Here is a 26,397-nt window from a genome sequence, read left to right on the forward strand (position 1 = left end):
TTCGTGTAATTCATCGCTTCCCCTCCAAGGCACCCCTCCGCCCCCGGCGTGGCCTGACGCTGCACCCCGGCGCAGGCTCCTTGCCCTGAGGGCACCCCTGACGCCTGTTCCTCCTCCTCCCGCAGAGTTCCTGAAGATGATGGAGGGCGTGCAATAAGAGTCGGCCCTCGCTCCGCCGAGACCGCGCGGCCCTCGGACGTAGGTGCTCTACCCCACACTGTGTCATCCCCGTCCGAGAGCGTGGCGCGGCCCCTTCTCGAATCCCCTTCTGGAAGGAATAAAAGCAAACGTTGCAAAGCGCGTGGCCTGAGTGAGGGGAGGACCGAGGAGCGGGTGTCAGGGGCCGCCTGGCTGGGCGCGCTCGGCAAGGTCGCGGCCGGCCACCCGCAGCTGGCGCTGGGCGTGGGCAGAAAAAAAGAATGGAGGCAAGGAGGAGGCCGCGGGGTTTTCTATCTGAGTCAGGATGAGCCGCGGTCCGCGGGTGAAGGCGGGGCAGGAGGCTGGACTGGGGGCGGGGTGGAGTGTTGACTTTTTCACTCCCCACTGTCCCTTCTTTCTGGGGCGCAAGCGAGTCGGGGAGTGGGGTGTCCATCCATCCCAGGCAGCCTTATTCCCGCTTGACGTGTGCCACTTGGTCTGTTCTGAGAGCTTCTAGGTCTACTGGTGATGGCAGGGGAGGGTGGGGACTCAGCCAGGAAGGAGGGTCTGACCTCATCATCCATCTCCACCCTGGATCCCTGCCTCCGCCTGGATTTTTTATTTTGTCATCATAAAATATCTGGATTCTGTATTTTAAACAGCTTCTTGGACTTGGAGTTCAAATACATCAGCTCACTTCACCATGAATCTTCATGAGTTTTACCAGTTCAAACTTGGGCTTCTTCAGCATTTTGACTTTTTTAACAGATATCATGGAGCAGACAAATTGACAAGGCTTTTCTGACTTTTCCAATATCTGGGATCAATTTATTGACCACTTTTTAAAAGTCATTTGTCTGCATCTCTCGGGTCATGATTTCCAGCATCTTTTTTTTTTAATATATTTTATTGAGCTAAGCATAAGAGGTCTTCTGAATCTAATTGTTGTGTTTTTTAGTAAAACTAATGACCACTTTTTTAAAGTCATTTGTCTGCATCTCTCGGGTCATGATTTCCAGCATCTTTTGGATTTGGCAGAGCAGTTAATGCTGAGCTCTTATAAGAGGCTTCCTAGTATGACTTTGCATTCTTTGGTAAAACCAATACTGAATAGATGGAGCAAATAACCATCAGTAGTCTTGACATCAACATGGGCTTCAATCATGGTCTGCCATTTTTGACCATGGAGCACATTTTGTCACAGGTAAGATCCATGATCAGCTAGGGCCTAGCTGATCAGTGGTCGGCAAACTGCGGCTCTTTGGCCCTAAACAGACATCATGGAGCAGACAAATTGACAAGGCTTTTCTGACTTTTCCAATATCTGGGATCAATTTATTGACCACTTTTTTAAAGTCATTTGTCTGCATCTCTCGGGTCATGATTTCCAGCATCTTTTGGATTTGGCAGAGCAGTTAATGCTGAGCTCTTATAAGAGGCTTCCTAGTATGACTTTGCATTCTTTGGTAAAACCAATACTGAATAGATGGAGCAAATAACCATCAGTAGTCTTGACATCAACATGGGCTTCAATCATGGTCTGCCATTTTTGACCATGGAGCACATTTTGTCACAGGTAAGATCCATGATCAGCTAGGGCCTAGCTGATCAGTGGTCGGCAAACTGCGGCTCTTTGGCCCCTTGAGTGTGGCTCTTCCTAAGCCTTAGAAGTATCCTAATTAAGTTAGTAACAGTGTACCTACCTATATAATTTAAGTTTAAAAAATTTGGCTCTCAAAAGATATTTCAATCGTTGTACTGTTGATATTTGGCTCTGTTGACTTATGAGTTTGCCGACCACTGAGCTAGGCTCACTTCAAAAACATGGACCTTGAGACCATCAGATGTGATTTTGGTTCCTTGAATTCTCCTGACTAGTGTTTTTCCAATATTTCTTATATTGAATATAGCTGGTGTTTCACATCATATCAGTCTTTCTTAGAAAATCAATCAGCCATTTTCTTCTTGGCTCCAAACTTCTTGCTGCCTTTTGTAAGGCACTTGTTCTTTCTCACTGCCATGGTGCTGCTCAAAGAGCCAAAAGGTCAATATACCTGGACTAACTGTACTAGGCTTCTTGTTGAAAGTGTAAACAATCTAAATCAAACTGACTTACACCAAAAAGGGATTTGTTGGTTCATGTAACTGAGATGCCAAGGTATGAGCTGGAGGCTGGAGTCTCAATGTCACCTCTCTCCATCTCTCAGGTCTTTGTCTCTGCTTGGTTTTCTTGCACCTGCAGCTGTCTCCACAAGCAACTCCGGCTGGCTCCCTCCTTTTTTAGCAACCTAATAGGTGAAATAATTTCACTTTCTTCTAGTGATAATTCCAGGGAACACTGATTGGTCCTGAACTACAGTGTAGAGCTGGGGCCTTGTGACTGTCGCAAGGTAAGGCCACGTGACCATCTGGGGGACCAAACACGGCAATCAGGCACCAGATGGGGAGGCTTCCCAAGGCAGGCAAAAATATGTCCACCTTGCTCAGCTGAATGGCTCATTGGGTTGAGTGCCAAAAAGTTGCTGGTTTGATTCCGGTCAAGGCACATACCTGGGTTGGGGTTCAATCCCTGGTTGAGGCACATACAGCTGTTTCTCTCTCTCTCTCTTCATCTTTCTCTCTCAACATGTTCTCAGGTGAGGATCAAAAATTTTTAAAAAATACACACACCTTGGCCAGCATTGACTAAGGACCATCTTAGTGCCAGGTTCTGAGCTCCGCTCTTCTCAGACATCCTCTAACCGAGTGATTTGCTAGTTGGAGAGCATTAGAATCACCAGGAGAGATTGTTGGGACCAAGAATTTGTATTTCTAACAAATTCCAGGTGATAACTGTGCTGCCAAGACTCCTGGAGAACACTGCTCTATACGCTGAGCTAGACCACAGCAATGACAGCACTTGGGAACTGATGAGAAATGTAGAAGCTCAAGCCTTCCTCCAGACCAACTAAATAAAAATTTGCACTTGGCCCAGCCAGGCGTGGCTCGGTGGTTGAGTGGAACCCAGGAACCAAGAGGTCACCAGTTGATTCTTGGTCAAAGGCATATGCTCGGGTTGTGGGCTCGATCCCCAGTGGGGGGCGTGCAGGAGGCAGCCAATTGATTCTCTCTCATCATTTGTTTCTATTTCTCCCTCTTCCTTCTCTGAAATCAATAACAATGTATTTTAAAGAGCTAGGAGCACAATTTTAGAGATAAGGAAACTGAGACTGAGTGAGGACACCAAGTTCTACCAGCACTGACAACTCTCACACGTGGCTTGGTGGGGTTAGAGGGCAGAAAGGAGGCTGGGATAGCAGGAGTAAGAAAAGGGGTGGGTGAGAGCCAAGAATGTGCATTTCTAACAAAATCCAGGTGATAACTGTGCTGCCAGAAGGGCCTCCCTGTTGTCCTCTCCCCCAGGCCTGCACAAGCAGCTGCAGGCAGAGCTGATCCGTTTGGGTGAGGCGGAGACCTGGGCCATGTTGGAGCACACCGGATGCTCTGTCCTCTTGATCTTCTTGCAGGATCTGGGCCATATCCATCACCTCAGCTCCTCCTTCCCTTTGCTGGGTCCTAGCTGGCCAGGGGTCCATAGGCCAGTGGAAGGATGGCCTGAGGGGCTGGGCCACTGGATAGAGTAGCTGGAGGGGAATGAGCCCCCTTGGAGCATGGGAGCCATCTGTGAGTCAGGAGCTGTCCTGAGTGCTCTGACAGGGAAGGGGCTTTCTGTGGCTGCCTCTCCAGATCCTGGGCTTGCTGTGGGGTGACTTGAGCCTTCTTTTTCAGGGGCAGAGCATCTACTGTCATAAGGTAGGTGGCTGGTCCTCTGCACCCCACCCCCAGACTGGTTCAGCCTCATCTGCAACACATCTAGGGCAGCCCCAATAGTCACTAACATTCCTAGTGCATGTCACAACTCCAAAGAAATAAGCATTTTGTGACACCCATTTTATAGACGAGGAAATATATGTAGAGACATAAACTAAGGTCACAAAGGAACAAATCCTAGTCACTCCACTGCTTGGCCCTACACCCTGGACATCCTGAAGGACAAACGCTTCTCCCTGGAGAGAGGAGCAGGGCCATGAGCCCAGATCCTAGGAGCCTGACTCTGCCCCAACTCTAGGGTAATTACAAGGCAGAAACTTGTAAAAAAAGAGAAAGCACTCACAAAATTCAAAATGTATTTATTTAATATATTCATCACAGGGGCTCAACCAGAGACTTAATTTAAAAAAACAGACACAAAACAAATATGACACCACAGCTGAAGATAGAGTCCTAAACAGAAATCAAGGCAAGGACAGACCATCCAAGGAAAAAGTAAAAAGACAGCACAAGGAGACAGGCTGGACAGCCCAGGTCAGGGCTCTTGGCTGGAGACCTGCTTTGCGTAGTTTTCCTGTAGGTACTTCTTGAAGGCTGAAGAGAACAGACAGATCTTGGTGAGTGATGGGGAGAAGGGCAGCAGGGATGCAAAGCGGGGTGGAATTTGGGGAGTTCCCAGAACAGATTCTCCCTCTGTTGCCCACCCAGTCAGATCTCCTGGATGGACTCTGCTTCCTGTGACACTGGGGAGGGGACCAGGGGGCCTTAGTGATCAAGTCATTTGCACAAAGCTTTGCCTTCTATTTATAAGGCCCCTCAACCTGCCCTGGCCAGGGTCTCAGTGGTTAGAGCGTTGGCCTGTGCACCAAAGGGTCCCAGATTCCCAGTCAAGGGCAGGTATCTGGATTGCAGGCTTGATACCCAGCCCGTCAGGAGGCAACCCATCTATGTGTCTCTCTCACATTGATGTTTTTCTGTCTCTCTGTCCCGCCCCCCACCCCCCATCCCTTTTCTGCTCTCTGAAAAATCAATGAAAAAAAAAAATCCTTAGGTGAGTATTAAAATTTTTTTTTAAAGTCCCTCAACCCACATCAATTTTCTGATTTTATATCAAGCAGGCAAAGCAGAAACACCAAGGCAGAGGTAGGAATGGCTTCCCAGGTCACCGAAATCCTTTTTGAGGGAGACTTTCAAGGTTGGGGAGGTGTCACCTAGTGGCGGAGGAAGGACCCACCTGTGGGGTTTTTCCAGAGCTCTGCAGCATGTGTGTTCAACGGGCTGTCGATGTTGGGTTCTGTGGATGAAGAGAACAAGATTGGTCAAGGGGGTAGACGAGGCTGCCTGGGGGAGTCCTGACAGGTTCCCCGGTTGCAGGGGGAGGAGGACTAGTCACCTCCTAGCCCTGACCAGTCCCAGGTTCGATTCCGGTCAAGGGCATGTACCTTGGTTGCGGGCACATCCCCAGTAGGGGGTGTGCAGGAGGCCACTGATGGATGTTTCTCTCTCATGGATGTTTCTAACTCTCTATCCCTCTCCCTTCCTCTCTGTAAAAAAATCAATAAAATATATTACAAAAAAAAAAAGTAGTCACCTCCTAGCAGGCTCTGGATGGAGAGCAGGATGGTCCTGACGTCATACAGGGCAGACCACTTGTCCTTTAGGATGTCCAGGCAGATGTTACCCTGGGTGTCTACGTTGGGGTGGTAGCAGGGCGTGAGGAATTTCACCGTGGGTGCATTGTACGGGTAGCCACTGGGGAACTCTAGGGAGAGTTTATACCTCAAGTCTTCATATACCTGGCATTGGAGAAAGAGGTGGGAGTAAGCTTGCCACCCTGAACCTCATATTCCAGCCCAAGCCCCACATAAAGACCTTGCTAGGACCTTTTAGCTTTTCTAGGACTTGACAGAAGACAAACTCCTATGCTGGTTCTGGTCATTTCTCTCATCTGGTGGGGACATCAGGGATCCTTTGGTCCAAGGGTTGTAAATTGGTGCCCTGTGGGTTACCACAGCTTGCTTTTTAGTCCAATTAGAATATTAGTTGCTAACATGTAAAAATTGGGAGATTTGGGGCAGATTTGAAGTCCTGACTTCTCTTAAACCAGATAAACAGCAACGGGAAGCTGCTGTCATGTGACTTGTGCCCTCTCATTGGCCAAAGTCCTCACTTGTCCTCCATTCTTTTCCTTGCTGTCTGGCCCCCCGAGAATCTAAGATGGACAACCTTGCTTTAAAGCCACCTTCTTGCTGTACAGAAGGGTGGACCAGGACCGAAGGCTCAGAGCAGAGGGGCGAGCCCCGCAGGCCTAACGGCTGGAAGCAGATATGGCGCATGATTTCACCTCCCACCTCTCCCCAGACCCAGCATCACACTCCCCTACCCAACCCCACACTCACTGTGCCAGCTGCTCCATGGATGGTCCCCACCCATTTGAAGAGATTGTCTGATTCAGGGAAGGCAGAAATCCCTTTGTCGCCAGACGTCTGGGGAGGAAACACAGAGCTCTCAGGATAACACTTCTGGCACAATGGGCAAACCCTTACCCCATCACATTCTGATCCAAAATAAGGCCTCAGACCAAAGTGACAGGCTTTCCTGAGCAAGTGCTTAGGCTCCTGGGGGCTGAGCATGCCCCCTGGGGAGGAGTGTGGGGGTTACAGCGGGAGGGAGGGGTTTTGCAGGGGAGCAGAAGGCTCCCTGCCCCCAGCCTTGTTGGTTGCTGGGAATTCCATTCACCGTGGGACTGAGTGCCAGTTCTACCTGTGCAAAGCCTGCTGGACTAGGGAGCGAGACATACAAGGATTTGCGTGGAATATTCAGGGTTCGATGTGGAGAAAGGACACCTAGGATGGAAGCATCTCCAGGAAGGGCGGGTGGACACACTGAGGAGGGTGGAGAGCTGGGCGGAGTTAAAGCTTAGGGCAGGGAAATAGGGCGAGGCCTCCTAGGGCTTCAGGGAACCGATTTTAGAGACAATTTCATTGTGGGAGAGGGGGTTAGGAGTGGGGACTGCTGGGAAAAAGGTGTCGGTGAGGTATATGAGCTAGTTCCCAGAAGGGAGGAGGCTGTACTCATTGTTTTACCCCTTCACTCCGTGTCTAGCAAAGAGCGTGAGGTGGGGAAGGAGGCCACTGAGGGAGGAGTGCGAAGTGGCAGGTGGACCAACTGGCTGGGCATCCGGGCGGGCGGCCACTCACCATGAGGGTCATCAGCTCCTGCTGTAACCTGCGGACAGAGCGTCTGGAGTCACCTGGGAGTCCGGATGGGCCAGGGCTCAGCGGGTCCATCCCCTCCCCGCCATGTCTCCGGAGGAGCTGCCAGGATCCCCTCGCTGAGGCGAGCTCCGCTCGGGGCACCCCCCACCCCCACTCCCACGGGAGGCCTGGCGAGCTCCGCTCTCCGGCTCCTCCGGCGCTGTTCTAGCGCTCGGAGCCCCCACTGCTCCTCCGGCGCTCCTCCCGTGCCCAGACCTCGAAATTCCCACCCTCCTTTGGGGGGTCTCTAGGGGCGGCCCGAGCTCCTAGCGTGCCCCCCAACTTCCCATATCTCAGTCACTCCGGAAGCCTGCGCTCTGGGCCCACCGGCCCGGGGGTACCAGGCCGAGCCTCCCCGCCGCACCACTCACCTCTTGCCCACCGGGCCCCGGGCGGCGCCCCCGCTGGGCTCGGCTCCTTTACGAGCTGCGGCGACGCTGGCGGCGGCTGGGTCGCGGTTTTGGGAGGCCATCCGGGCAGCGCTGGCGGCGACGGGAACTCGGAGGACTCGACAGTAACTGCAAGGCTGCGGGCCCACCCGCCCGCATTTGAATTGAACGCTCCGGCAGCGCTGGCCAATCAGAGACTCGCTTGGGTTTGATCCAGCCAATGGAGCGCTCCGAGGGCCGTCACGGTGAAACTGCTAGACGCACCCCCCAGCGCACCACTCCCGAGCCGCGGGAATCCTGATTCCGACGGGCGATTGGCTAGGGAGGCTGCCATTAAAGCGAGTCTGCAGTGGATTGGTGGCTTTTGGAAAACGGCGACCATTAAAGGGCTAAGAAAAAGCCACGTGGGACGTACCCCTTAGGTCAATCGCCGGGTTACGGGCCACAACTCCCAGCACTCCCAGTCCGGAACCCGGGTTACGGGCCACAACTCCCAGCACTCCCAGTCCGGAACCCGGGTTACGGGCCACAACTCCCAGCACTCCCAGCCCGGAACCCTACCGAGAGAGGGCCTCTAATCTTGCCTGGTACCCTTCCTGGAACCCGGAACCCCTGCCTCCCTCCCATTTATGTCCTGGGCCCATGGCGAGGGGAACAACTTGAGGCTGATGGCAATCTAGCAGTGGACTCCCTATTAGAAAACAGGTTCATATGCTGCCTTTCTACATAATTTAGTGTTTTAACCTATAAAATGGGGGTAATGAAAGCCACTCCGCATTTTCTTCTGGTCTGTCATGAACCCACCATGGTGCCACCCCTTACATTCTGCTACTTCCATGCCTCAGTTGGGTGAAGAAATAAGAAACAGGGACAGGGAGGTGTGCAAGGTATTCCCGGGGTCATCTCATGAAGCACGAAGGGCAGCAGGACCTTCCGGGGTCTAACCTGGGGTGGGAGAGGGTACCTGGCCCTTTCCGCTACCCACTTCTAGAGTCCTTGATGTTTTGTCAGCCCCTGCAAGGCAGAACACACAGCAGGCTCATCATCTGTGTTTATTACAAACTGTTTAATTGCTTCTTATCCTAATGACTTTACAAATATAGAAGTACATGCCAGTCTGGGGATGCCCTGTAGTGAATCACCCCTGTGAGGCACAGCTTAATGCCGCTTATCATCCATCTGGGAGCAGTCTCAGTGGTGGCCTTGGCCACAGGGAATGAGGGTCAGGAGGAAGGCTGCCTAGTGTGGCCAGGCCACCTGGCTTCAGGTCTGTGCAGGTGCTTCAACTGCACGATGCTCATTCTCTGTCCGTTGAGTCTCCATGTACTTTCGCATCTTCTCAACGATCCAGGAGGGTAGGACAAAGGATTTCAGCTCCTCTAACTTCAGGTCCAGGCATCCTCTGACAAAGACATTGAGGAAAAAAGTTGAAGACAGGATGTAGGCCCCAGCTCATCCTGGGGGTACTGTAAGGCAGGGGAGTGAGTAGGGGACAGATCTGGATTTACCTGTAATCATCGCTGGCAGCGAGGTCCCGGATGTCCTCTTCAATGAGGAGGTAGGCCTGGACCAGGAGCAAAGGAGAGTGATCGTCATCTTTGATTCATTTCTGTGTAACTCAACCACACGTTATTAAACATTTGCTTACTGTAAGGGCTGGGGGCATAGTTATAACTTAGTAGGGGAGAGTAAATAGGGACTGTCTGGAGAACAGTTCCTTGAGGCAATCTTTCACTCAAATAGGAACTATGGGTTGGGGAGTGGAGACTGGTGACTATAACTTTCTCCTCTTTTAAAAAAGGACCCTGATCCTGGCTGGGTGTGGCTCAGTGGTTGAGGGTGGACCTATGAACCAGGAGGTCACAGTTCAATTCCGAGACAGGGCAAATACCCTGTTGTGGGCTTGATCCCCAATAGGGGGCGTGCAGGAGGCAGCCCATTGATGTTTTTCTTTCATCATTGATGTTTTTCTCTCTCTCCCTCCCTTCCTCTCTCTGAAATAAATTTAAAGAAAAACATATAAAACAATCAATGTCCAAGGATAGTGACCATGGTGGATAATAATGGTGACATTCTCATCACATTTCAAAAAATAAAAAATGATCCCAAGGTACTTAATAACAAAATGGCAAGAGAGCTAGTGAAATATACAGGCAAAATGGAAACTGGAGGAAGCTATGTTAACTCTGGGAACCAAGATTACTTGGTTTTGAACTTTGTGGCAGAAGGGAAAACTGTCTAGTAACTGGGCTGTATTGCCTTGGGGCCTGTAAAGCTGCTGGTACAATGCCATGGGCTGCAGTGGGCGAGAGCCCTCTTGTGAGCTTCCCATACAGAGGATGTTGCTCATCATATAAAAAAGTCTTCTGTGGGAGACATGTCTTTCTAGTCTTAGGGTCAGGAATAATTACTTGTGTGTCCCTTGGGTCATTTGACTGTCACCTTAAGGACACTGCAAACTTTGTAACAGACCAGGTGTTCTTGAGAGGGGCCTAGAGCTGGAAATCCAGAAGTGCACTGGCCTCCCAAGCCAGCAATAAAAACAAAGCAAAACAAAAAACTATTCTTGCTCATGGCCTAATTTTAGATCCTGTCTCCCCCTCACCTATTTTTTGAGACAGGGTGTAGGTCTAAATATAGCAGTAAAATAAAAGACAGCTTTCAATACCAGAAAGGAGATGGCATACTGGTTTGCAAGGCCATTAGATTCTAATAGGAGCAATCCCCCCAGAGGAACTAAGCACTGTGTTGAGAAAAGATTCTTTAATGGTGCCAGGTGCAGAATGTTGTGATTGATGAGTGTAATCTGTCAACAGGCACAAGGGAGAAGTAGTAGTGTGTCTTGTACCTGCCATTCTTCTGCTTAGCTAATAAAAGCTATGAATGGGGAATGAGGTGAGGAGGGGCTGAGGGGTTGCTGTGTGCGAGACAGCAAAGGAAATCCAGGGATTCCAGCCTGCTGTTCAGCACGAAGGACCAGGCCCTCTCTGCCCTTACATGCCTGCCTTTCTACACTCATCAGGCTTTGAGAATCTCTCAGATTTGGAAGTAAGCTGCCACCAATAGCCAGAACCCTGGGCTGTGTGGGTCTATGGCAGTGGCACGAGGGAACAGTGCTCACCATCTTCCCTCCTGTTGCCCGCATGTGATGTTGCTCGGCCAGCCAGTGCTTGTCCTGGGGATCAGCTGCGTACTGAGGGATGAAGTCACAGGAGACATTAGCCTGGTGTGAGGGGCTTTCCTTATTTGCTCCCAGATCATACTCCGGGCCCTTGAGTTCTTATGAACAAGACCTTGTCCTAGCTGGGTGGATGCAGAGGGCTCACCAACCTCTTCAGAAAAAGTGCAGTTGAGCCCAGGAAACCAGGAGCGGGACACAATTTCCAGAGATTTAGTTACCATCTAATTCCCCAACCCCTTTGTTTCTCAATACACAGCATCTCAGGCAACGGTATAGAGCTCTACTCCTCTCTGAAATAATGATTTGAGGAAGCTTATAACATATGACTATTACGGTGACCATATTTCCTAAAACAAAAACCAGGACACTTCATGCTCAGGGGAAGGAAGGATAGCATCACATGTAAGAACCTGGTTTTGGAATTAGACAAAAAAGGTTTAAAGTCTGGTTTCTGCCACTTATTAGACAGTATAAACCTGGGCAGTAATTTCCTTGCGACTCAGTTTCTTCATCTGTAAAAAAGACAGTATTAATACTTATAGGGTTGTTGTTAAGAATAAGTAAAATGGGCCTGCTTGCATGCCCAAGCCTTCCCCCTTTCTTTCCCCACAGGGATTCATCTCCTAAACTTTAAGGGACCCCACGAGGCTTGCAATTAGGGCAACAATGGTCAGTGGCAATTCATCCTGGGCAAACCCCCTAAACCTACCCCAAAGCCCCCTTTTCTCTGACTTCTTAGTGAGCCAAAGAAGCCCATCCTAGGCTCATTTCCCAGCCCTTTCTTGTTTCACTGTCCCCAGCTTTAATAAAGTGCTAAACATAGTTAGTATCTGACACATAATAAGTGCTCAATATAGATAGGTTTTATAAAACAGGCAGAACATTTGAAATAGAGACCAACTGGGAAATCTGTATGGTTACTAACTTTGAGTTTGAATAATTATTTCACCTCCCATCCTATATAATAAAAGGCTAATATGCAAATCAACCGAACAGTAGAAGACTGGTCACTATGACGTGCACTAACCACTAGAGGGCAGACGCTCAATGCAGGAGCTGCCCCCTGGTGGCCACTCAGCCAGAAGCCAGGCTCATGGCTGACAAGTGCAGTAGTGGGAGCTTCTCTCGCCTCTGCAGCAGCACTAAGGACCTGCCTCAGGGTATGTCCAACTGCTGGCTTAGGCCCGCTCCCTGAAGGGACATCCCCCGAGGAGTCCCGGACTGTGAGAGGGTGCAGACCAGGCTGAGGGACCCCCATCCCTCCAGTGCACCAATGTTGTGCACCGGGCCTCTAGTATAATATAAACATTAGTCAAAAACTTAAAAGTGTGCATTTTCTGACCCAGAAAAATCCCATTTCCAGGGATTTACCCTTCAGAATCACCCATACATGTACACAAGTTTGTTTTGTGCAGCATTGTTTATGATAGCAACTGTTGGAAAAAACTTAAATATCTAACAACAGGGGAGTAGTGAAATAAATGATGGAATATTTATTCTATGAATTCTATACAGCCATTATGATGAAAGGAAGGAGCCCTGGCTTGTGCACCTAAGGGTCATGGGTTTGATTCCCAGTCAAGGGTAGCAGGTTTTTTTTTTTTTTTAAAATATATTTTATTGATTTTTTACAGAGAGGAAGGTAGAGAGATAGAGTTAGAAACATCGATGATCGATCAGCTGCCTCCTGCACACTCCCCACTGGGGATGTGCCCGCAACCCATGTACATGCCCTTGACCGGAATCGAACCCGGGACCCTTCAGTCCGCAAGCCGACGCTCTATCCACTGAGCCAAACCGGTTTCGGCAAGGGTAGCAGGTTTGATCTCTGCCCTGGTCAGGGCTCGTTCGGAGGCAACTAATCGATGTCTCTCTTTCACATCAATGTTTCTCTCTCTCCCCCTCCTGCACTCCCTTCCACTTTCTTAAAAGAAAAAAAAAATCAATGGTAAAATATCCTCAGATGAGGATTAACGATAAATAAAAAAAAAAAAATGAGGGAGACCTAGTTTAATAACATGCACAAGAGCTCAGGTTTTGCTGAGGACAGACCTGACTCACTAATTACTACTGAGTGATTCGGAGCAAGTCACTTAGCCTTTCTCAGCCATTCCATCTTAAAGGAAGTTCCATAATGTAAGTGTGGCACCTAAAACCAGGTTTGGTACACAATAAACACACAAGACAAGAAGCTATTATTGAGGCACAGAGTTGTTATATAAATTATAAAAGGTAAAGGTCGAGGGCAACTAGAACCCAGATGCCTTGACTCCCAGATCGGTATTTGCCCCAAGCTTCTCTGTGCCGTGTACAGTTCCCAATGTCACATATTCCCCTGCAATGGCCTGCCTGACCCCCAGCTCTCACCTACCTTAAAGAGGTGTGGGTGCTTGATGTAGATTCTCCCTCTGGTGCCCCCCATCCCCAGGGCTCTGAAATATAATAGACAAGTGTAAGGATTCCAGCAGTTGTAGTCCTAGGGGTGGACTCCTTCCCTCAGTGCCAAAGCTCTAAGACTTACTTATTGGCTCGAGATCCTAACACAAAGGTGGTAGATTCATTCAGCCGAGCTGGGTCCCACTACGCAAAAAATAGACAGGCTGGTGAGGGTGAGGTTTATCTGATGGGCAGGAAAGAAACATTCCTCTCCCTCCCGTCTACCAACACCACACTTATTCCATTATTCAAAAGAGTTGATTCAAGAAACTGAATATTTACACTATGCTAGGCCCTGTGCTAGATATTGGGGATAAAGAGATAAGTAAGATAGTTTCTGTTTTTCAGGGTCTACAGACTTATGTGTATAGATCAAGCATGTCAAACTCAAAGGCTAACACAGGCCAAATAAACGAGGCATGCGGCCTGTGGGCCGTGAATTTGACGTGCTTAGTATAGATAATTATACCATCATGAGATGGGCAATGATATACAGGCGAGTGTAGGAGGGAGGGGTGCCAAAGAGAAGGAAAACAAGAAGGCTTCCTTAAAGAGGTAATTGGCAAGCTGATTCTGGAAGGATGAGCACAAGTTAGACAGGGTAGCTGGGAGGAAGAAAGGCAGGTGAGCGCTGGTGTGGGAACCTGGAGAGACTATAAATCATTCTGTGTTGCTAAAAGAGAGAGCACAAATTAGGGCGTGGCAATTAATGAGGCTGGGGAGAGAAGCAGAGAGGGCTGAAGGCCCTAGTACATTTGCTCATTCTGGAGGCTATGGGGAGTCACTGAGGGCCTCTGCACGGAGGAGCTCACTCTTCTGCAGTGCGGCTTCTGGATGTGAAGGGCAGACGGCAGGCAGGGGGACAGCTCAGTTCTGAAGGAAGATGAGGGCCTGAGCCAGGACAGCAGTAAGGATGAAGAGGAGGGAATAGCAACTGTGATATATTGAGGAGGTGGAAGCATCCAGGGTGGAAGGAGAGGAAGAGGCAAAGATGACTAAAGTAGAGACCATAAAAGACAGCTGAAGAAAGACTCTGATATCCATTTTGGATATCTGAGTTTGAAATGCCACGGAAATTCCAGGCAGGGAGATCTAGTAGGTAGTGGGATATACAAGTTTTAAACTAGAAAGGGAGTGTGGGACAAACCAAGAAGTACGGCAGGTTTAGTACACTGGTCCTTGAAACCACAGGAGTGAACTATTTAGATCACCCAGAGAGGAACTAGACGGAGAAGTGGGCCAAGGAGGGAACTTGGGGAATGCCCTTTGTACGGGTCATTGCAAGAACTCCCAAAAGAGAGAAAGATGTTCGGGAGGAACAAAGACCCAGGAGAAGGCAGGACCGCCTGCTTTAAGGGAGCAGAGTTTTAGAAGAAAGGTGTGGTCGCTGTGTGAAGGGAAAGGGCCAGCACGACAAGAGGTGGGCCATTCATACTGGCAGCCTCAACCAGGTCAGTGGAGCTTTCACCGACCTTCCTGGCTTCCACATGTGATTTTAAGTAGAGAGAGGATTCTACTGCTAAAGGGCTGTAAACAATGTTCCGAAGGCAACAGAGGCTAACGGTTAACAACACAAACTCTGGTGTTGACGGATCTTATGTTTGAGACTTGGCTCTACCACTTACTGTATGTGACTGTGAGCAAGTCCCTAAGCCTTAGTATACACTCAGGTGTATTAAGCACACAAGATAACGAAATAAAATACAATTTCTGCCCACAGGGAGTTGGCAGGAAAGGAAGCTCCTCAACTATAGAAGGGTAACAGAATTTACTGCATGAGGTTGTTATAAAGATTAAATGAGAGAAGCCATGTAAAGATTGAGGGCCGTGCCTGTCACATACTAAGTACTGGAAACATCACGAGCTTTAACAAGGAGAAGGCTTCAGCAGACTCAGCCTTCCCTTCGTTTACCTCTAACTCCAACCCCTGCTTGGGCTCCTTCTGGGAGGCCAGCATTGTGGGTAGGGGAAGGGACAAGATGGCTCTGGAATGGCATGCACACACCCTTCACCACCCCAGCCTCTTTCACTCCTGCTGGGCCCAGAGCCTTGACTGAGTCTCCCCCTAGGAAGGAGGTCGCTGCCATGCTCACATAGTCATACCTTGGGGCCTTCTCGGCGAATTGGTTCACAGGATTTTGGTTTCCACCTGATTGGGGGACAGAAGAAAGGTGACTTCTCTAAGTTCAGGTCCAGGATTGGCAGAAAGTCTGATGCTGGTGGCGGGAGTTCCCCCCACACTCTCACTTTAGCCCTGAGTGTACTTCTTCCAGGTAACCCATTAGAGGAGGCACAAGGGGAGAAAAGCACTGGCCTAGAAGCCATCCTAGGACTAGATCTGATATCAAGTCCAAGAACCTCTTTGAATTGCAGTTCTCATCTGTCAAAAGGAGACTCCAACAGCAATACTATTGTGTTAGTGAGGAATGAACTTGCTCAGGTGGGACACAAATCTAGGTCTGATGATTACCACTACTCCATCTCCTAAGCCAGGGCACCAGCTATCCCCATCGCTTTTAACCAGACCAATAAGGCTTTATCTGCTTAAATATTGGGCTTCCATGTAAAGTTTTGTTTGAAAAAAGATTCTGGCCCCAGCTGGTTTGGCTCAGTGGATAGAGCATCAACCTGTGGACGGAAGGGTCCTGGGTTCGATTCCGGTCAAGAGTACGTGCCCGAGTTTCGGGCTCAATCCCCACTAGGGGGCATGCAGGAGGCAAATGATCAATGATTCTTTCTCATCATTGATGTTTCTCTCTCTCTCCCTCTCCCTTTCTCTCTGGGGGGGAAAATATATATGATTCTGTTGCTTTAAAAATCTTTGAAAATGCCATCCTAGAGGGAATGGAGTAGTTTTGCCCCTTAGAAGCTATATGATGTTGGGCTAATAATTCTGAGTCTATTTCCTTATCTGCAAAATTAATTATACCTTCATTAGAGGGTGGATGTAAGGATTAAAAAGTACATATGTAAGGAGTTTAGACCAGTTATGGCACATTATAAACATTCAATATATACCACCAACAAAGAAAGTCTGGTGTTTAATGAAGCTGGCTGAACTGTTCTGGGGCAAAAGCAGGATAAAACACCCTCCTCCTTGCTGCTTTCTTTTCCTACCCCCCAAACCCGGGTGACCCTCCTCCATGGTGACTTAAACAGATCTCACTTCTACAGGGACAGAACTCTGGCCGCTTTTCCTCCAGGCCACTCCCTCCCGTTCCTCCCTTCAGTCTATTGGTCCCTACTCACACCATGCCAGGGGCTGCCCGGTCATTTGACTGGATGTGTCCAGGAGGCCGTCCCTTCCTCTGCCACAAAGAACAACTGTCAGAGCCTGACCCTGTGGAAGCCCCACCCCACCCTATTGGCAGGTCCAGGGTCACTGGTGGAGATGGTTTTTCCAAAGAGACAAAATGGTGCTTGAGAGTGAACAGGAAGAGCGAGTGTTTCCACGGTTCCTGCCTCTCATGCTAGAAAGGCCCCAGGCTGCACTGAGGAAGCCAACCACCCTCCCTGGGGCTGAGGCCTTGCCCAGGCAGAAAATGTAGGGATGGTTTACCTTTTTGGGAATGGGACTTCCTCGATGGGCACCTTCCTCTTCTGCCTGCCGACCACGCTGCAGAAAAAGGAAAGGGAACCAGTGGAAGGCCAGTATCTGGGGGCTGCAGGTTCCTTGGGATTGCAGAAGACAGGGCCCCTGGACCACCCCCTCCACCCCCTCCCTGAGTCAGGCCTCAGAAACCCTCCCAGCAGGATGCTATTTGGACCTGGTCCTACAAATGGGTGGCACATGGAATGCCCCTGCCTCCCAGTCTGGTCATTGTCCCCTTTTAAGCCCCAGGACAGTGACTCTGACCTTTATCCCTGGAAGCTCATGGGTCAATCTGGGTATAACTTTTTCTCCATCTGAGAACAGTAGTTTTGCCTGAAAGGAAAAGATTGTGTTAACAGTCACTGTTTTGGTGGGAAGCCTCTCTGCCTTCATTTTTACAGACATACTCCAAACTGGGTGACAGCTGTTTCATGGTCAGTACAAAGGCACTCCAGGATATGCACATAAGCACATATTCATTAACCGCCCCCCCGCCCCCAATTAATGATCATTGTTGAAAAACTAGAAAATGTAAAAAAAAAAAATCAAACCTGACATCTCAGTAACCACAGAATACTGTTAACATTTCAATGTAAATTCTTCCTCACTTTTTTCTTTTTCTTTTTATATTTTATTGATTTTTTTTACAGAGAGGAAGGGAGAGAGATAGAGAGTTAGAAACATCCATGAGAGAGAAACATCGATCAGCTGCCTCCTGCACACCCCCTATTGGGGATGTGCCCGCAACCAAGGTACATCCTTGACCGGAACCGAACCTGGGACCCCTCAGTCCGCAGGCTGACACTCTATCCACTGAGCCAAACCGGTTAGGGCTCTTCCTCACTTTTTTCGATGTAAATATATACTATGTGTGTTTTTTAACTAAATGCATTGATATACTATATACTCCTCAGGAAGCTGCCGTTTTCATTTAATAATATTAGGTGCCTAGGAGGTAACTGGCTGAGGAAGCAGCAGGAAATAGCACAGTAAGGTCCTTACTTTTGTGTAGCTTATATTCTGTGGGTGATGGGAATAATAACCCAATAAATAAACATATAAACAGCTGACTCAGATCATGATAAATGCTCTCAAGAAAAAAAACCACAGACAGATGTGACAAGAGAATCGCCAGAAGGGAGGGCTCCATGAAGCAGGTGATCAGGGAAGGCCTTGTTGAGAAGGCAGCCTGAGCTGACGTGTGGATGAGGAGGAGCACTTGAGAGCCCTGAGCACTGCCTCCTTCCGGAAACACTTTTCTACTGGCTCCTGTAGCCACACTTCCCTGTTTTTTCTATTTCTCTAGCCGCTCTCTCTTAGCCTTCTTTGCTGGCTCGTCCTCCTGGATCTGGTTCTTTTCACTCTGTCCTCTTTCATTAGGTATTCTGTCTGCTTTCATCTATGCTCACAGCTTCAATTAACATCTATAAACTGATGACTGCAATTTTTTTTATCTTCAGCTGTCGCCTCCCCTTTGTGCTCTAGACTTATACATCAGCCTGCCCGTGTCTACGCATGGATGACCCAATGCGCTAGGTCCGAAATTAACCCCGTGATTTTCTCCTCCAGAAGTGAAGAGTGCACAAGTCTCCACACACATGTGACAGTTCATACCTGTCCACTTAACTATGAGAGCAGGAACGCTGCTTGTTTGTTTGCCATTTGTTCTCATTTGTTTGTTCATTCATTCATTTACTCACTCTCTCAATCATTCTACAAATACTTAATGTACTAATATTAAGAATCATATTCTAGGGCTAGGAATACAGCAGTGAACAAGATCAGGCCTCAATTTTATAAAACTCAAGATTTTAGCAGAGTTGGGGGGAAGGGAGGCAGAAAATAAACAAACGAACTATTAATAATTTCAAGTTGAAATAAAGAGTGGAAATAAACACGTGAAGTGATAGAGAGTAACTGGAGGTGGGAAGGAAGTGAGATGGGGCTACTTTAGATGGAGCCAGGTATGCAGAGTTAAGGGAAGAGCACGTGAGGCAGTGAGGGCAGCAAGTGCAAAGGCCCCGTGTTGGTGTGCTGGAGAAGCAGGAGTTCAGTATGGCTAGAGTACAGTCAATAGGGCAGGTGGGAGGCGGTGACGTCCAAGAGGCAGGAGCCAGTCCACATAGGGCTCTGTGGGTCACGGCAAGGCATGAGGGTTTTATTTTGCCTGCAAAGTGAAGTCACTAACATGTTTTAAAGAGCAGAGTGAGCCCTAGCCGATTTGGCTCAGTGGATAGAGCGTCGGCCTGCGGACTGAAAGGTCCCAGGTTCGATTCCGGTCAAGGGCATGTACCTTGGTTGCGGGCACATCCCCAGTTTGGAGTGTGCAGGAGGCAGCTGATTGATATTTCTCTCTCATTGATGTTTCTAACTCTCTATACCTCTTTCCTCCTCTCTGTAAAAAATCAATAAAATATATTTAAAAAAAAAGAGCAGAGTGAGACAATTTGATTCATCTTTAAAAGGATGGATCTGGATGCTGTGAGAATAGAATGGAGGAAGTAGCTCAGGGCTGAGACATACATTTGGGAATCATCAGCAGTTAAATTTTTAGGCTTCAAAGCCCAGAATGAGAATGGGCCACAGAAGAGAAGGGGTCCGAGGACTGGACTCAGGAGTGCACCAATAGCCAGAGGTCAGGTAGAGAAGAGGAGCTGGCCCAGGAAGCTGAGGGGGTATGGTCAATGAGGCTGGAGCCAAGAGAGGAGCGTTCTAAGAAACATAACATGATTCACTGTGACAAATGCCACCAAGAAGCGAGTAAGCTCTCACTGACAGCACGGAGTTCTTCTGCCTTTTCAGAGCTGAGGCCCAGGCTCTGATGTTGCTCTTTTTCCGAGGCTGTGCATGAGCAGCTAGCCAGCCAATCCTCTTCTTCTTCTTCTTCTTCTTCTTCTTTTTTTTTTTTTGCCAGCCACTCTTCTTATGATAATTACCCTTATAGACATGAACTTAAACCAGCCTTTGTGGCTTTGATTATGAAGAAATTTCCATCTCTGACAGCTAATGGTTTCAGTCAAGCAGAGTCTGGGTGATGCTGACAATTTCTATTAATAACAGCAGCTGACACATGCAAACAGGTTCACTACTATCTTGGGAACACAGCCATTTATAAACCTGATGTCATGCCTCCTGACCACACCCTGAGAGGCAGGGAGGCAGAAAAGGTGATAGTTCCCAGGGGCTGTGACAACTTCAAGGATCAAGTCCCAAGTACTTGCAGAGGTAAGATGGGCCTCAGCTATTCTAACTCTTGCTTGTTCTAAGCCACAATTTCTTCATCTGTAAATTAGGGATTAAAATATGTCTTCCATAAAGAGTTTCTTCTGAGATGTAAATGAACAAATGATATGAAAACATTTATCACAATACCTGGCATAAAGTAACGATTTTCCTCCCCGTCTGTCAGCAACACTGCCAAGCCCTCCCTGGAAGTAAGTGGCTTCTCCAGCATCCCCCACTGAGGACGGGATCACACTTCTTAGTGGTGATCCCAGGGCCAAGCCCTGTGCCTACATCTCTGGTCCTATTTGGTCTCACCTGCTCCAGGCAGCTACGACAGGCCTCCTGGATCAGCTGCTCTGCATCCACTTCTTCCCCAACGTTGTCTCGCACATTCAGTGCTGCCTTCTGGAAGAACTAGGGAGAAGTATAAAGAGTGAACTGAACATAAAAGAAAAGCTTTTGGCCCTGGCTGGTGTGGCTCAACTGGTTGGGTGTCATTCTGTGCACCAAAAGGTGCTGTTTGACTCCCAGTCAGAGCACCTGCTTGGACTGCAGGAAAGATCCCAGGTTGGCGGCAATGCAGGAGGCAGCCGACCAATATTTCATTTTCACATTGATGTGTCTCCCTCCCTCTCCTCTCTTTCTCAAAAATAAAAATATATAAAAAGAGAAGCTTTTATCTATCTCCACCATCTTGGAGCCTGAGGAAGTCTGCTGGGAACAGGACTTCTAAAATGACAAATATGTCTGGAAGGCTATGGTCCAAGGCCATTTTTGCTGGCTACGAGCAGGGTTTCTGGAACCAGGCGGCACACACAGCTCTTCCTAAAACTGTAGGTGTTTATGCTCAAGAATATTATCTAGGCAAGAGATGTGCTTATGTGTACAGCTAAGAACAGTGACTCCTGGTGGCAAACCAAAGCAAGCCAGAGTCATCTGTGGAAAGGAACTCTGCTCATGGAAACTGGCGTGGCTCCTGCCCAATTCTGAAGCAACCTCTCTGCTAAGCCTGTTGGGACACAGAATCCGTGTAATGCTCTAGGATTTAAACTTATTGAAAAGTAAATAAAAGTGAATTTGTGCCCTGGCTGGTTTGGCTCAGTGGATAGAGTGTCGGCCTGTGGACTCAAGGGTTGCGGGTTCGATTCCGGTCAAAGGCATGTACCTTGGCTGCGGGCATATCCCCAGTGGGGGGTGTGCAGGAGGCAGCTGATCGATGATTCTCTCTCATCGATGTTTCTGATTATCCCTCTCCCTTCCTCTCTGTAAAAAAATCAATAAAATGTATTTTTTTAAAAAAAGTGAATTTGTTCTCTTGTACTTTTGTTAAATGGGTTAAACACAAAGAAATAAATAGAAGAGAAGCTTTTACCATATCTCATACAGACAGGAAAAGTGATTCTGAGTATGGCTTTGAGATCAGACAGATTTAGACTCATATTCCAGGTTCATTTCCCCACTCTATCCTCATTTAAGGAGGACCATAATCACAGAGGGACCCAAAGGATGGTCCTTACAACATTAATGTGTAAATAGTGCAAAATCAAAGAATAACTTAAATGTCCAGGTATAACTTAAATAAATTATGGCACAGCCCATAGCATAAATATTAAAAATCACAGTAAGAAAAAAAAAATCACAGTAAGGACATATAGCAAAATATATTTTTGACATGAAAGGTGACTACTTGAGGGATCTAAGTATTACTTTGTCCTAGAGACATGATGTGGGCTCTCGTTGTGAACGTGTTCTCAGGCCTTGTTCGGGGCCTCACATCACCTCGTTTTCAGGCTCAAGCTCTCCCTCTTACCTGGGGTGGAACCTTCTGCTTTCCCTTCCCCCCGTTGGAGCTGCTGGTATCCTGAGACCCTGGCCAGGCCCCACCCCTCCCATCCTACAGATGTACCTTTGAGATTGGACAAAGTCAGATTCAACCAGGACCTTCTAGTCTGGATCTTTTCTGAACACTGTCAAACAAAGTGATCAGATGAGGTCAAGTCAAATCAAAGCTGTGATGTAATCAATTTATTTGTACTTTGCCCGAACACAAGTGCGATAAGAGGTATCTTTACTGACTATAAAGAGGGAAGCCTAGTGCCACAAATTGTATTCATCCAGCATTTGTCCAGGGGAGAAGGTTCCTGAATCATGGTATCCATTACTCGGATAAGCAACAAGAAAAGGGCTTTGGAGGCAGGCAATCACAGATTAAATCCTGGCCTAGCCTTCCCTTACTGGCTTCATTATTTTTGCATGTGTAAAAGTGTGGAGGTATGAGAATACATGGTGCATTCTGGGACATACAAAAAGTAGTGATAGTAATGACAGGGAATAAGGAGTGTGTGGCTGGGGTCTGATCACTTTGGGCCATATATGCCATAAGGAATTTGAATTTTACCCAGAGACAGTGCAAAGTCACTGAGGGATTTTATTTATGTACTAGAGGCCCAGTGCACAAATTCGTGCCCAGGTGGGGGGTCCCTCGGCCTGCCCGGTGATTGAGGCCTATGGTGGGGGGGGGCTGGCCAGCTGGGGGGAGGGACCATGGGAGGTTGGCTGGCAGGCTTGCCCACCCCCCAATTGGGGCCATCGGGGGCTGGCCGGGCAGGGGGAGGGGCCGTAGGAGGTTGGCTGCTGGCCCCATCCCCAATCAGGGCCCCATGGGGGCTGGCCTGGCTGGGGTGAGGGTGGGGCGATTGGGGATGGGGATGGCTTGGGGAAAGGGCCTCGGACAGTGTGCTAGCCAGCCCCACCCCCAACTGGGGTGGGGTGGGCCAATGGGGGATGGGGCCAGCTGGGGGGAGGGGCAGTGGGAGGTTGGCCAGGGGGCCCGGCCCCGAATTGGGCCAGTTGGCTGGCTGCAGTGGGCATCATAGCGACTGGTCGTTCTGGTCACTGGCTTTTTATACATATAGATGCATGCATGCACGTATGTATTTATTTATTATTTGTAATGATTTCAGAGAGGAAGGGAGAGGGAGAGAGAGAGAGATAGAAACATCAATGATGAGAGAGAATCATCTATCGACTGCCTCCTGCTGGGGACTGAGCTCAGAACCTGGGGATGTGCCCTGACTGGGAATCGAACCACGACCTCTTGGTTCCTAGGTCGATGCTCTACCACTGAGCCACACCATTTGGGCTGGTTACCCTTTCTTTACTCAGTGATTCCAGTGGAGAAAAACATGCTAAGAGGCCACATAGCTAACACTCAAGCCACTATCATGTCAAGTCTCCTAACTGGTCCCCCTGCAGTATATTCTCTACACAACAGTCAGAGTAACTCTTTAAAAAATTTTCAGATCACATGCTCTGCTCAAAACTCTCCAAGAGCTTTATTTTACTCATAATAAATCACAAAGTCCTTACAATGGCTTCAAGGTTCTGCATGAGCTGGGCCCCTGTTATGTCTCTGATCACCTCTCCTACTACTCTCCCCTGGCTCAGTCTGTTCCGGTCACACTTGCCACTTGGGTGCTTTCAATGTGCCAGGTACAGTCCTGTCTCAGGGCCTCTGGCCTGTTCCCTCGGCGGAGATGGCTTCTCTCCCACGTTTCTGCATGGCTTGTTCTTTCCTCACGTTATTCAAATCTCTGCTTAAATGACCTTTTATCATAGGACTTTCCCTGTCACATTCTACGAAATAGCACCTCTGTTCCCCATTGGTCGCTCTCTTCCCCTTCTCTCTGGCATTCCCTAACAAGGTACAAATTTGCTAAAAGAGGGCAAGGACATTGTCCATATTGTTCACTGCTACATCCCCAGTGCCTAGAATAGTGTCTGCCATTATGGGAGATGCTTAGTAAATACTTCCTGAATGAATGAGTAAATGTAAGAGTGGGGAGGTCTAGAAAGAAAAACAGAGTTCAGTTCTGAATATGCTGGGTTTGAAGCATCTGAGAGGCATTCAGGTAGAATCATGTAGAACTTTATTTATGGTCCTAGAAAATAATTTTGTTGTTGTTAATCCTCACCCGAGGATATTTTTCCATTGATTTTTAGGGAGAGTAGAAGAGAGGGAAAGACAGAGAGAAACACCGATGAGAGAGAAACACATCCTGCACGAGCCCCAACCAGGGTCTGGGCCAGGAAGGAGCCAGCAACCGAGGTACATGCCCATGACCAGAACTGAACCTGGGACTCTTTGGTCAGCAGGCTGATGCTCTATCCACTGAGCCAAACTGGTTAGGGTGAAAAAGAATTTAAATAATAATAATGGTGATATTATTAAACAAATAATAAAAGCAACCTGTTACGTTCCAAGCACAGTTCTGAGCACATTACACTTAAGTCATTTCCTCCTCACAATAGCTTGGCCAAAGAGGTGTTCAAATTACCCCTAAAGAGAGAAAATAGTTCTCGGGGGTTCAGAATGGGAAAACTCTAGAGATCTGTGTGTACCAGAGAGAGCCAGGGAGATAGTGAAGCAGGAAAAGACTGCTCATGAGTCTTTCTCCTGTTTAATGTTCTACTTTTGTGTCCCCTCACCTTCATGTACTTGTTGAACACAGTCTGGATCTCCTCGTTGATGCTAGGCTGCAGCACAGCTCGGAGCAGGTCCATGGAGATAGCAGGATCTGTGAAACTGCATTCAGGAGGGAGGCACAGTCAGGGGACATATCCCAAACACATCCTTTCTTAGTCTGCCCAGCTAGTTATTGACATAGGATCCTTTAATGACAATAATGGATAGTTTTTACTGAAAACTAGCTATGTGCCCAAGTTCTCTGTAAACTACATAGATGCATGCCTTCATCTCATCTCATAACTTAAAAGTGTTATGAAATACTGTATAATACTTATATGGAAAAGTCTATACACATTAACAAATAGTGTTAGTGAACATCCATGTAATCACTATCCAGGTAAAAAAATATAATCAGCATTTCAAAGGCCCATCTTGTGCTCTCTCCTGTCCTTCTTATTATCTATTTAATGATAACAATTTTTATTAATTATTACCCTATTACCACAGGGTAATAGTACCCTATGGATACTATTAGCCACACTATTTTTTTTTAAGTAATTATTTAGTTTTACTTTTTTTTTTTAATTGATTTTTTACAGAGAGGAAGGTAGAGGGCTAGAGAGTTAGAAACATCCATGAGAGAGAAACATCCATCAGCCGCCTCCTGAACACCCCCTACTGGGGATGTGCCCACAACCAAGGTACTTGACCTTCACGGAAATCGAACCTGGGACCCTTCAGTCCACAGGCTGACGCTCTAGCCACTGAGCCAAACTGGTCAGGGCTATTAGCCACACTTTGAAAAAAATATGTTTTTATTGATTTCAGAGAGAAGGAGAGGGAGAGGATAGAAACATAAATGATGAGAGAGAATCATTGATTGGTTGCCTCTAGCACGCCCCCTACTGGAGATCGAGCCAGCAAATCCCTCCCCCCCCCGCCCCCCCCTTCATGTGCCCTGACCAGGAATTGAACTGTGATCTACTGGTTCATGGGTTGACGCTCACCCACTGAGCCACCCAGCTGGGCTTAGGCATTGTTTCATCTCTCCGGTCCCCTCATTTTGAGGAGGAATTCAGAGGGGGAAGTGACTTGCTCAAGGTCACACAGAGCCACAGAACCCGAGTCTCCTCTTTTCTAGCCCAGGGCTCTTTCTACTGCATGACGATCTCTTCTCAGCCCTCCCCAACTAGGGCCCCAAAGCTGCCTTCCAGGACAGTGCCTGGGAGGCAAGTCCCGTCCAGAGCCAGCCTCACCTGGTGGTCATCTGTGAGCGGCGGCCCCTTCGCTGCACCTGCCGGTGCTTTATCATAATGTTCCAAGGATTCTGTGGGGACCAAGGGAGCAGGTGTCACCGAAGTCCGTGACACTGGGGTGAAGGTGGAGGGTGAGTATGAAGTTGAACCCAGACAGCCCTGCTTCTCAGGTATTTTCACCACTTCTCCCCCTTGCGATTGATCGGGGCGGGCCGTGGTTGGAAGGCCCTGCCAGGGAAGAGAAGCTCAGGGAGAGATTCCTGCCTCAAAAGCCCCGACCCCACCTTTCCAGGACCGGCTGGAGGCAGGGAACCAGTGTGTACCCAGCACCTACTCCGGTGGCAGATGATGTGTGCTGGGCGCTTGACCGCATTTCTATCCCAACCCCACCACCTTGGGAGGCAGACACTCATCACCTCCGCTTTATAGAAGAAGAAACGGGGCCTTGACCCGACTGCCCCACGTCACCTAGCGCGGAGGGCGGCACCAGAACTTGAATCCTGGTCGTCGGAATGAGTAAAACGCCCACCCCCCATCGGCGGCAGCTCCAGCCTCCGCGTTCTTTTGCCCGCGGGCTAGGGTCCCGGGAACCCGAGGCCCTGCCGGCCCGAGCCCAGGCCGCCCGGCCTCCCTCGGGGCACACTC

General features: G+C 48.6%; 3 protein-coding genes across 4 annotated transcripts in view; 1 reads left to right on the forward strand and 2 right to left on the reverse strand.

The window, feature by feature from the left end:
• The window catches only part of TNNC2 (troponin C type 2 (fast)), a 2,718-nt gene extending 2,561 nt beyond the window's left edge, over positions 1-157 (forward strand). Inside the window, exon 5 of the mRNA XM_015570335.1 lies at positions 126-157. Coding sequence (XP_015425821.1) covers positions 126-157 — 32 coding nt within the window. The remainder of the gene's footprint in view (positions 1-125) is intronic.
• A 3,594-nt stretch (positions 158-3,751) lies between these two features.
• On the reverse strand, positions 3,752-7,789 carry UBE2C (ubiquitin conjugating enzyme E2C). Its single transcript, XM_006773555.2, has 6 exons — positions 7,577-7,789; positions 7,149-7,176; positions 6,348-6,434; positions 5,540-5,744; positions 5,183-5,242; positions 3,752-4,542 (listed from the first exon to the last, which is right to left on the reverse strand). Exons 1-6 carry the CDS (start codon positions 7,675-7,677, stop codon positions 4,484-4,486), a joined length of 540 nt encoding a protein of 179 aa, XP_006773618.1. The 5' UTR covers positions 7,678-7,789; the 3' UTR covers positions 3,752-4,483.
• Positions 7,790-8,633: 844 nt separating this feature from the next.
• The window catches only part of DNTTIP1 (deoxynucleotidyltransferase, terminal, interacting protein 1), a 17,933-nt gene continuing 169 nt past the window's right edge, over positions 8,634-26,397 (reverse strand). Inside the window, exons 2-14 of one of the 2 annotated variants that reach the window (XM_006773557.2) lie at positions 26,192-26,225; positions 25,753-25,823; positions 24,517-24,613; positions 20,344-20,442; positions 17,068-17,136; positions 16,771-16,827; positions 16,461-16,519; positions 15,315-15,360; positions 13,297-13,355; positions 13,147-13,207; positions 10,716-10,787; positions 9,103-9,158; positions 8,634-8,996 (exon numbers count right to left, since the gene is read on the reverse strand). In XM_006773557.2, the coding sequence (XP_006773620.1) occupies positions 8,858-8,996; positions 9,103-9,158; positions 10,716-10,787; positions 13,147-13,207; positions 13,297-13,355; positions 15,315-15,360; positions 16,461-16,519; positions 16,771-16,827; positions 17,068-17,136; positions 20,344-20,442; positions 24,517-24,613; positions 25,753-25,823; positions 26,192-26,225 (919 nt within the window). In that variant the 3' untranslated portion in view covers positions 8,634-8,857. Of the gene's footprint in view, positions 8,997-9,102; positions 9,159-10,715; positions 10,788-13,146; positions 13,208-13,296; positions 13,356-15,314; positions 15,361-16,460; positions 16,520-16,770; positions 16,828-17,067; positions 17,137-20,343; positions 20,443-24,516; positions 24,614-25,752; positions 25,989-26,191; positions 26,226-26,397 lie in introns of those variants that run through there. The other variant, XM_006773556.2, reaches the window with a different exon arrangement.

The sequence above is a fragment of the Myotis davidii genome, unplaced genomic scaffold (assembly GCF_000327345.1).
Source record: "Myotis davidii unplaced genomic scaffold, ASM32734v1 scaffold827, whole genome shotgun sequence".
NCBI classification, from domain to species: domain Eukaryota; kingdom Metazoa; phylum Chordata; class Mammalia; order Chiroptera; family Vespertilionidae; genus Myotis; species Myotis davidii.

Excerpts from the sequence above, each read along its gene's own strand:
- UBE2C (XM_006773555.2), bottom strand. The coding sequence starts at position 7,677 with ATGGCCTCCCAAAACCGCGACCCAGCCGCCGCCAGCGTCGCCGCAGCT. Across the intron at positions 7,177-7,576 it reads CGGGGCCCGGTGGGCAAGAG|GTTACAGCAGGAGCTGATGA; the intron begins GTGAGTGGTGCG and ends CTCTGTCCGCAG. Across the intron at positions 5,243-5,539 it reads CATCCAGAGCCTGCTAGGAG|AACCCAACATCGACAGCCCG; the intron begins GTGACTACTTTT and ends CTTCATCCACAG.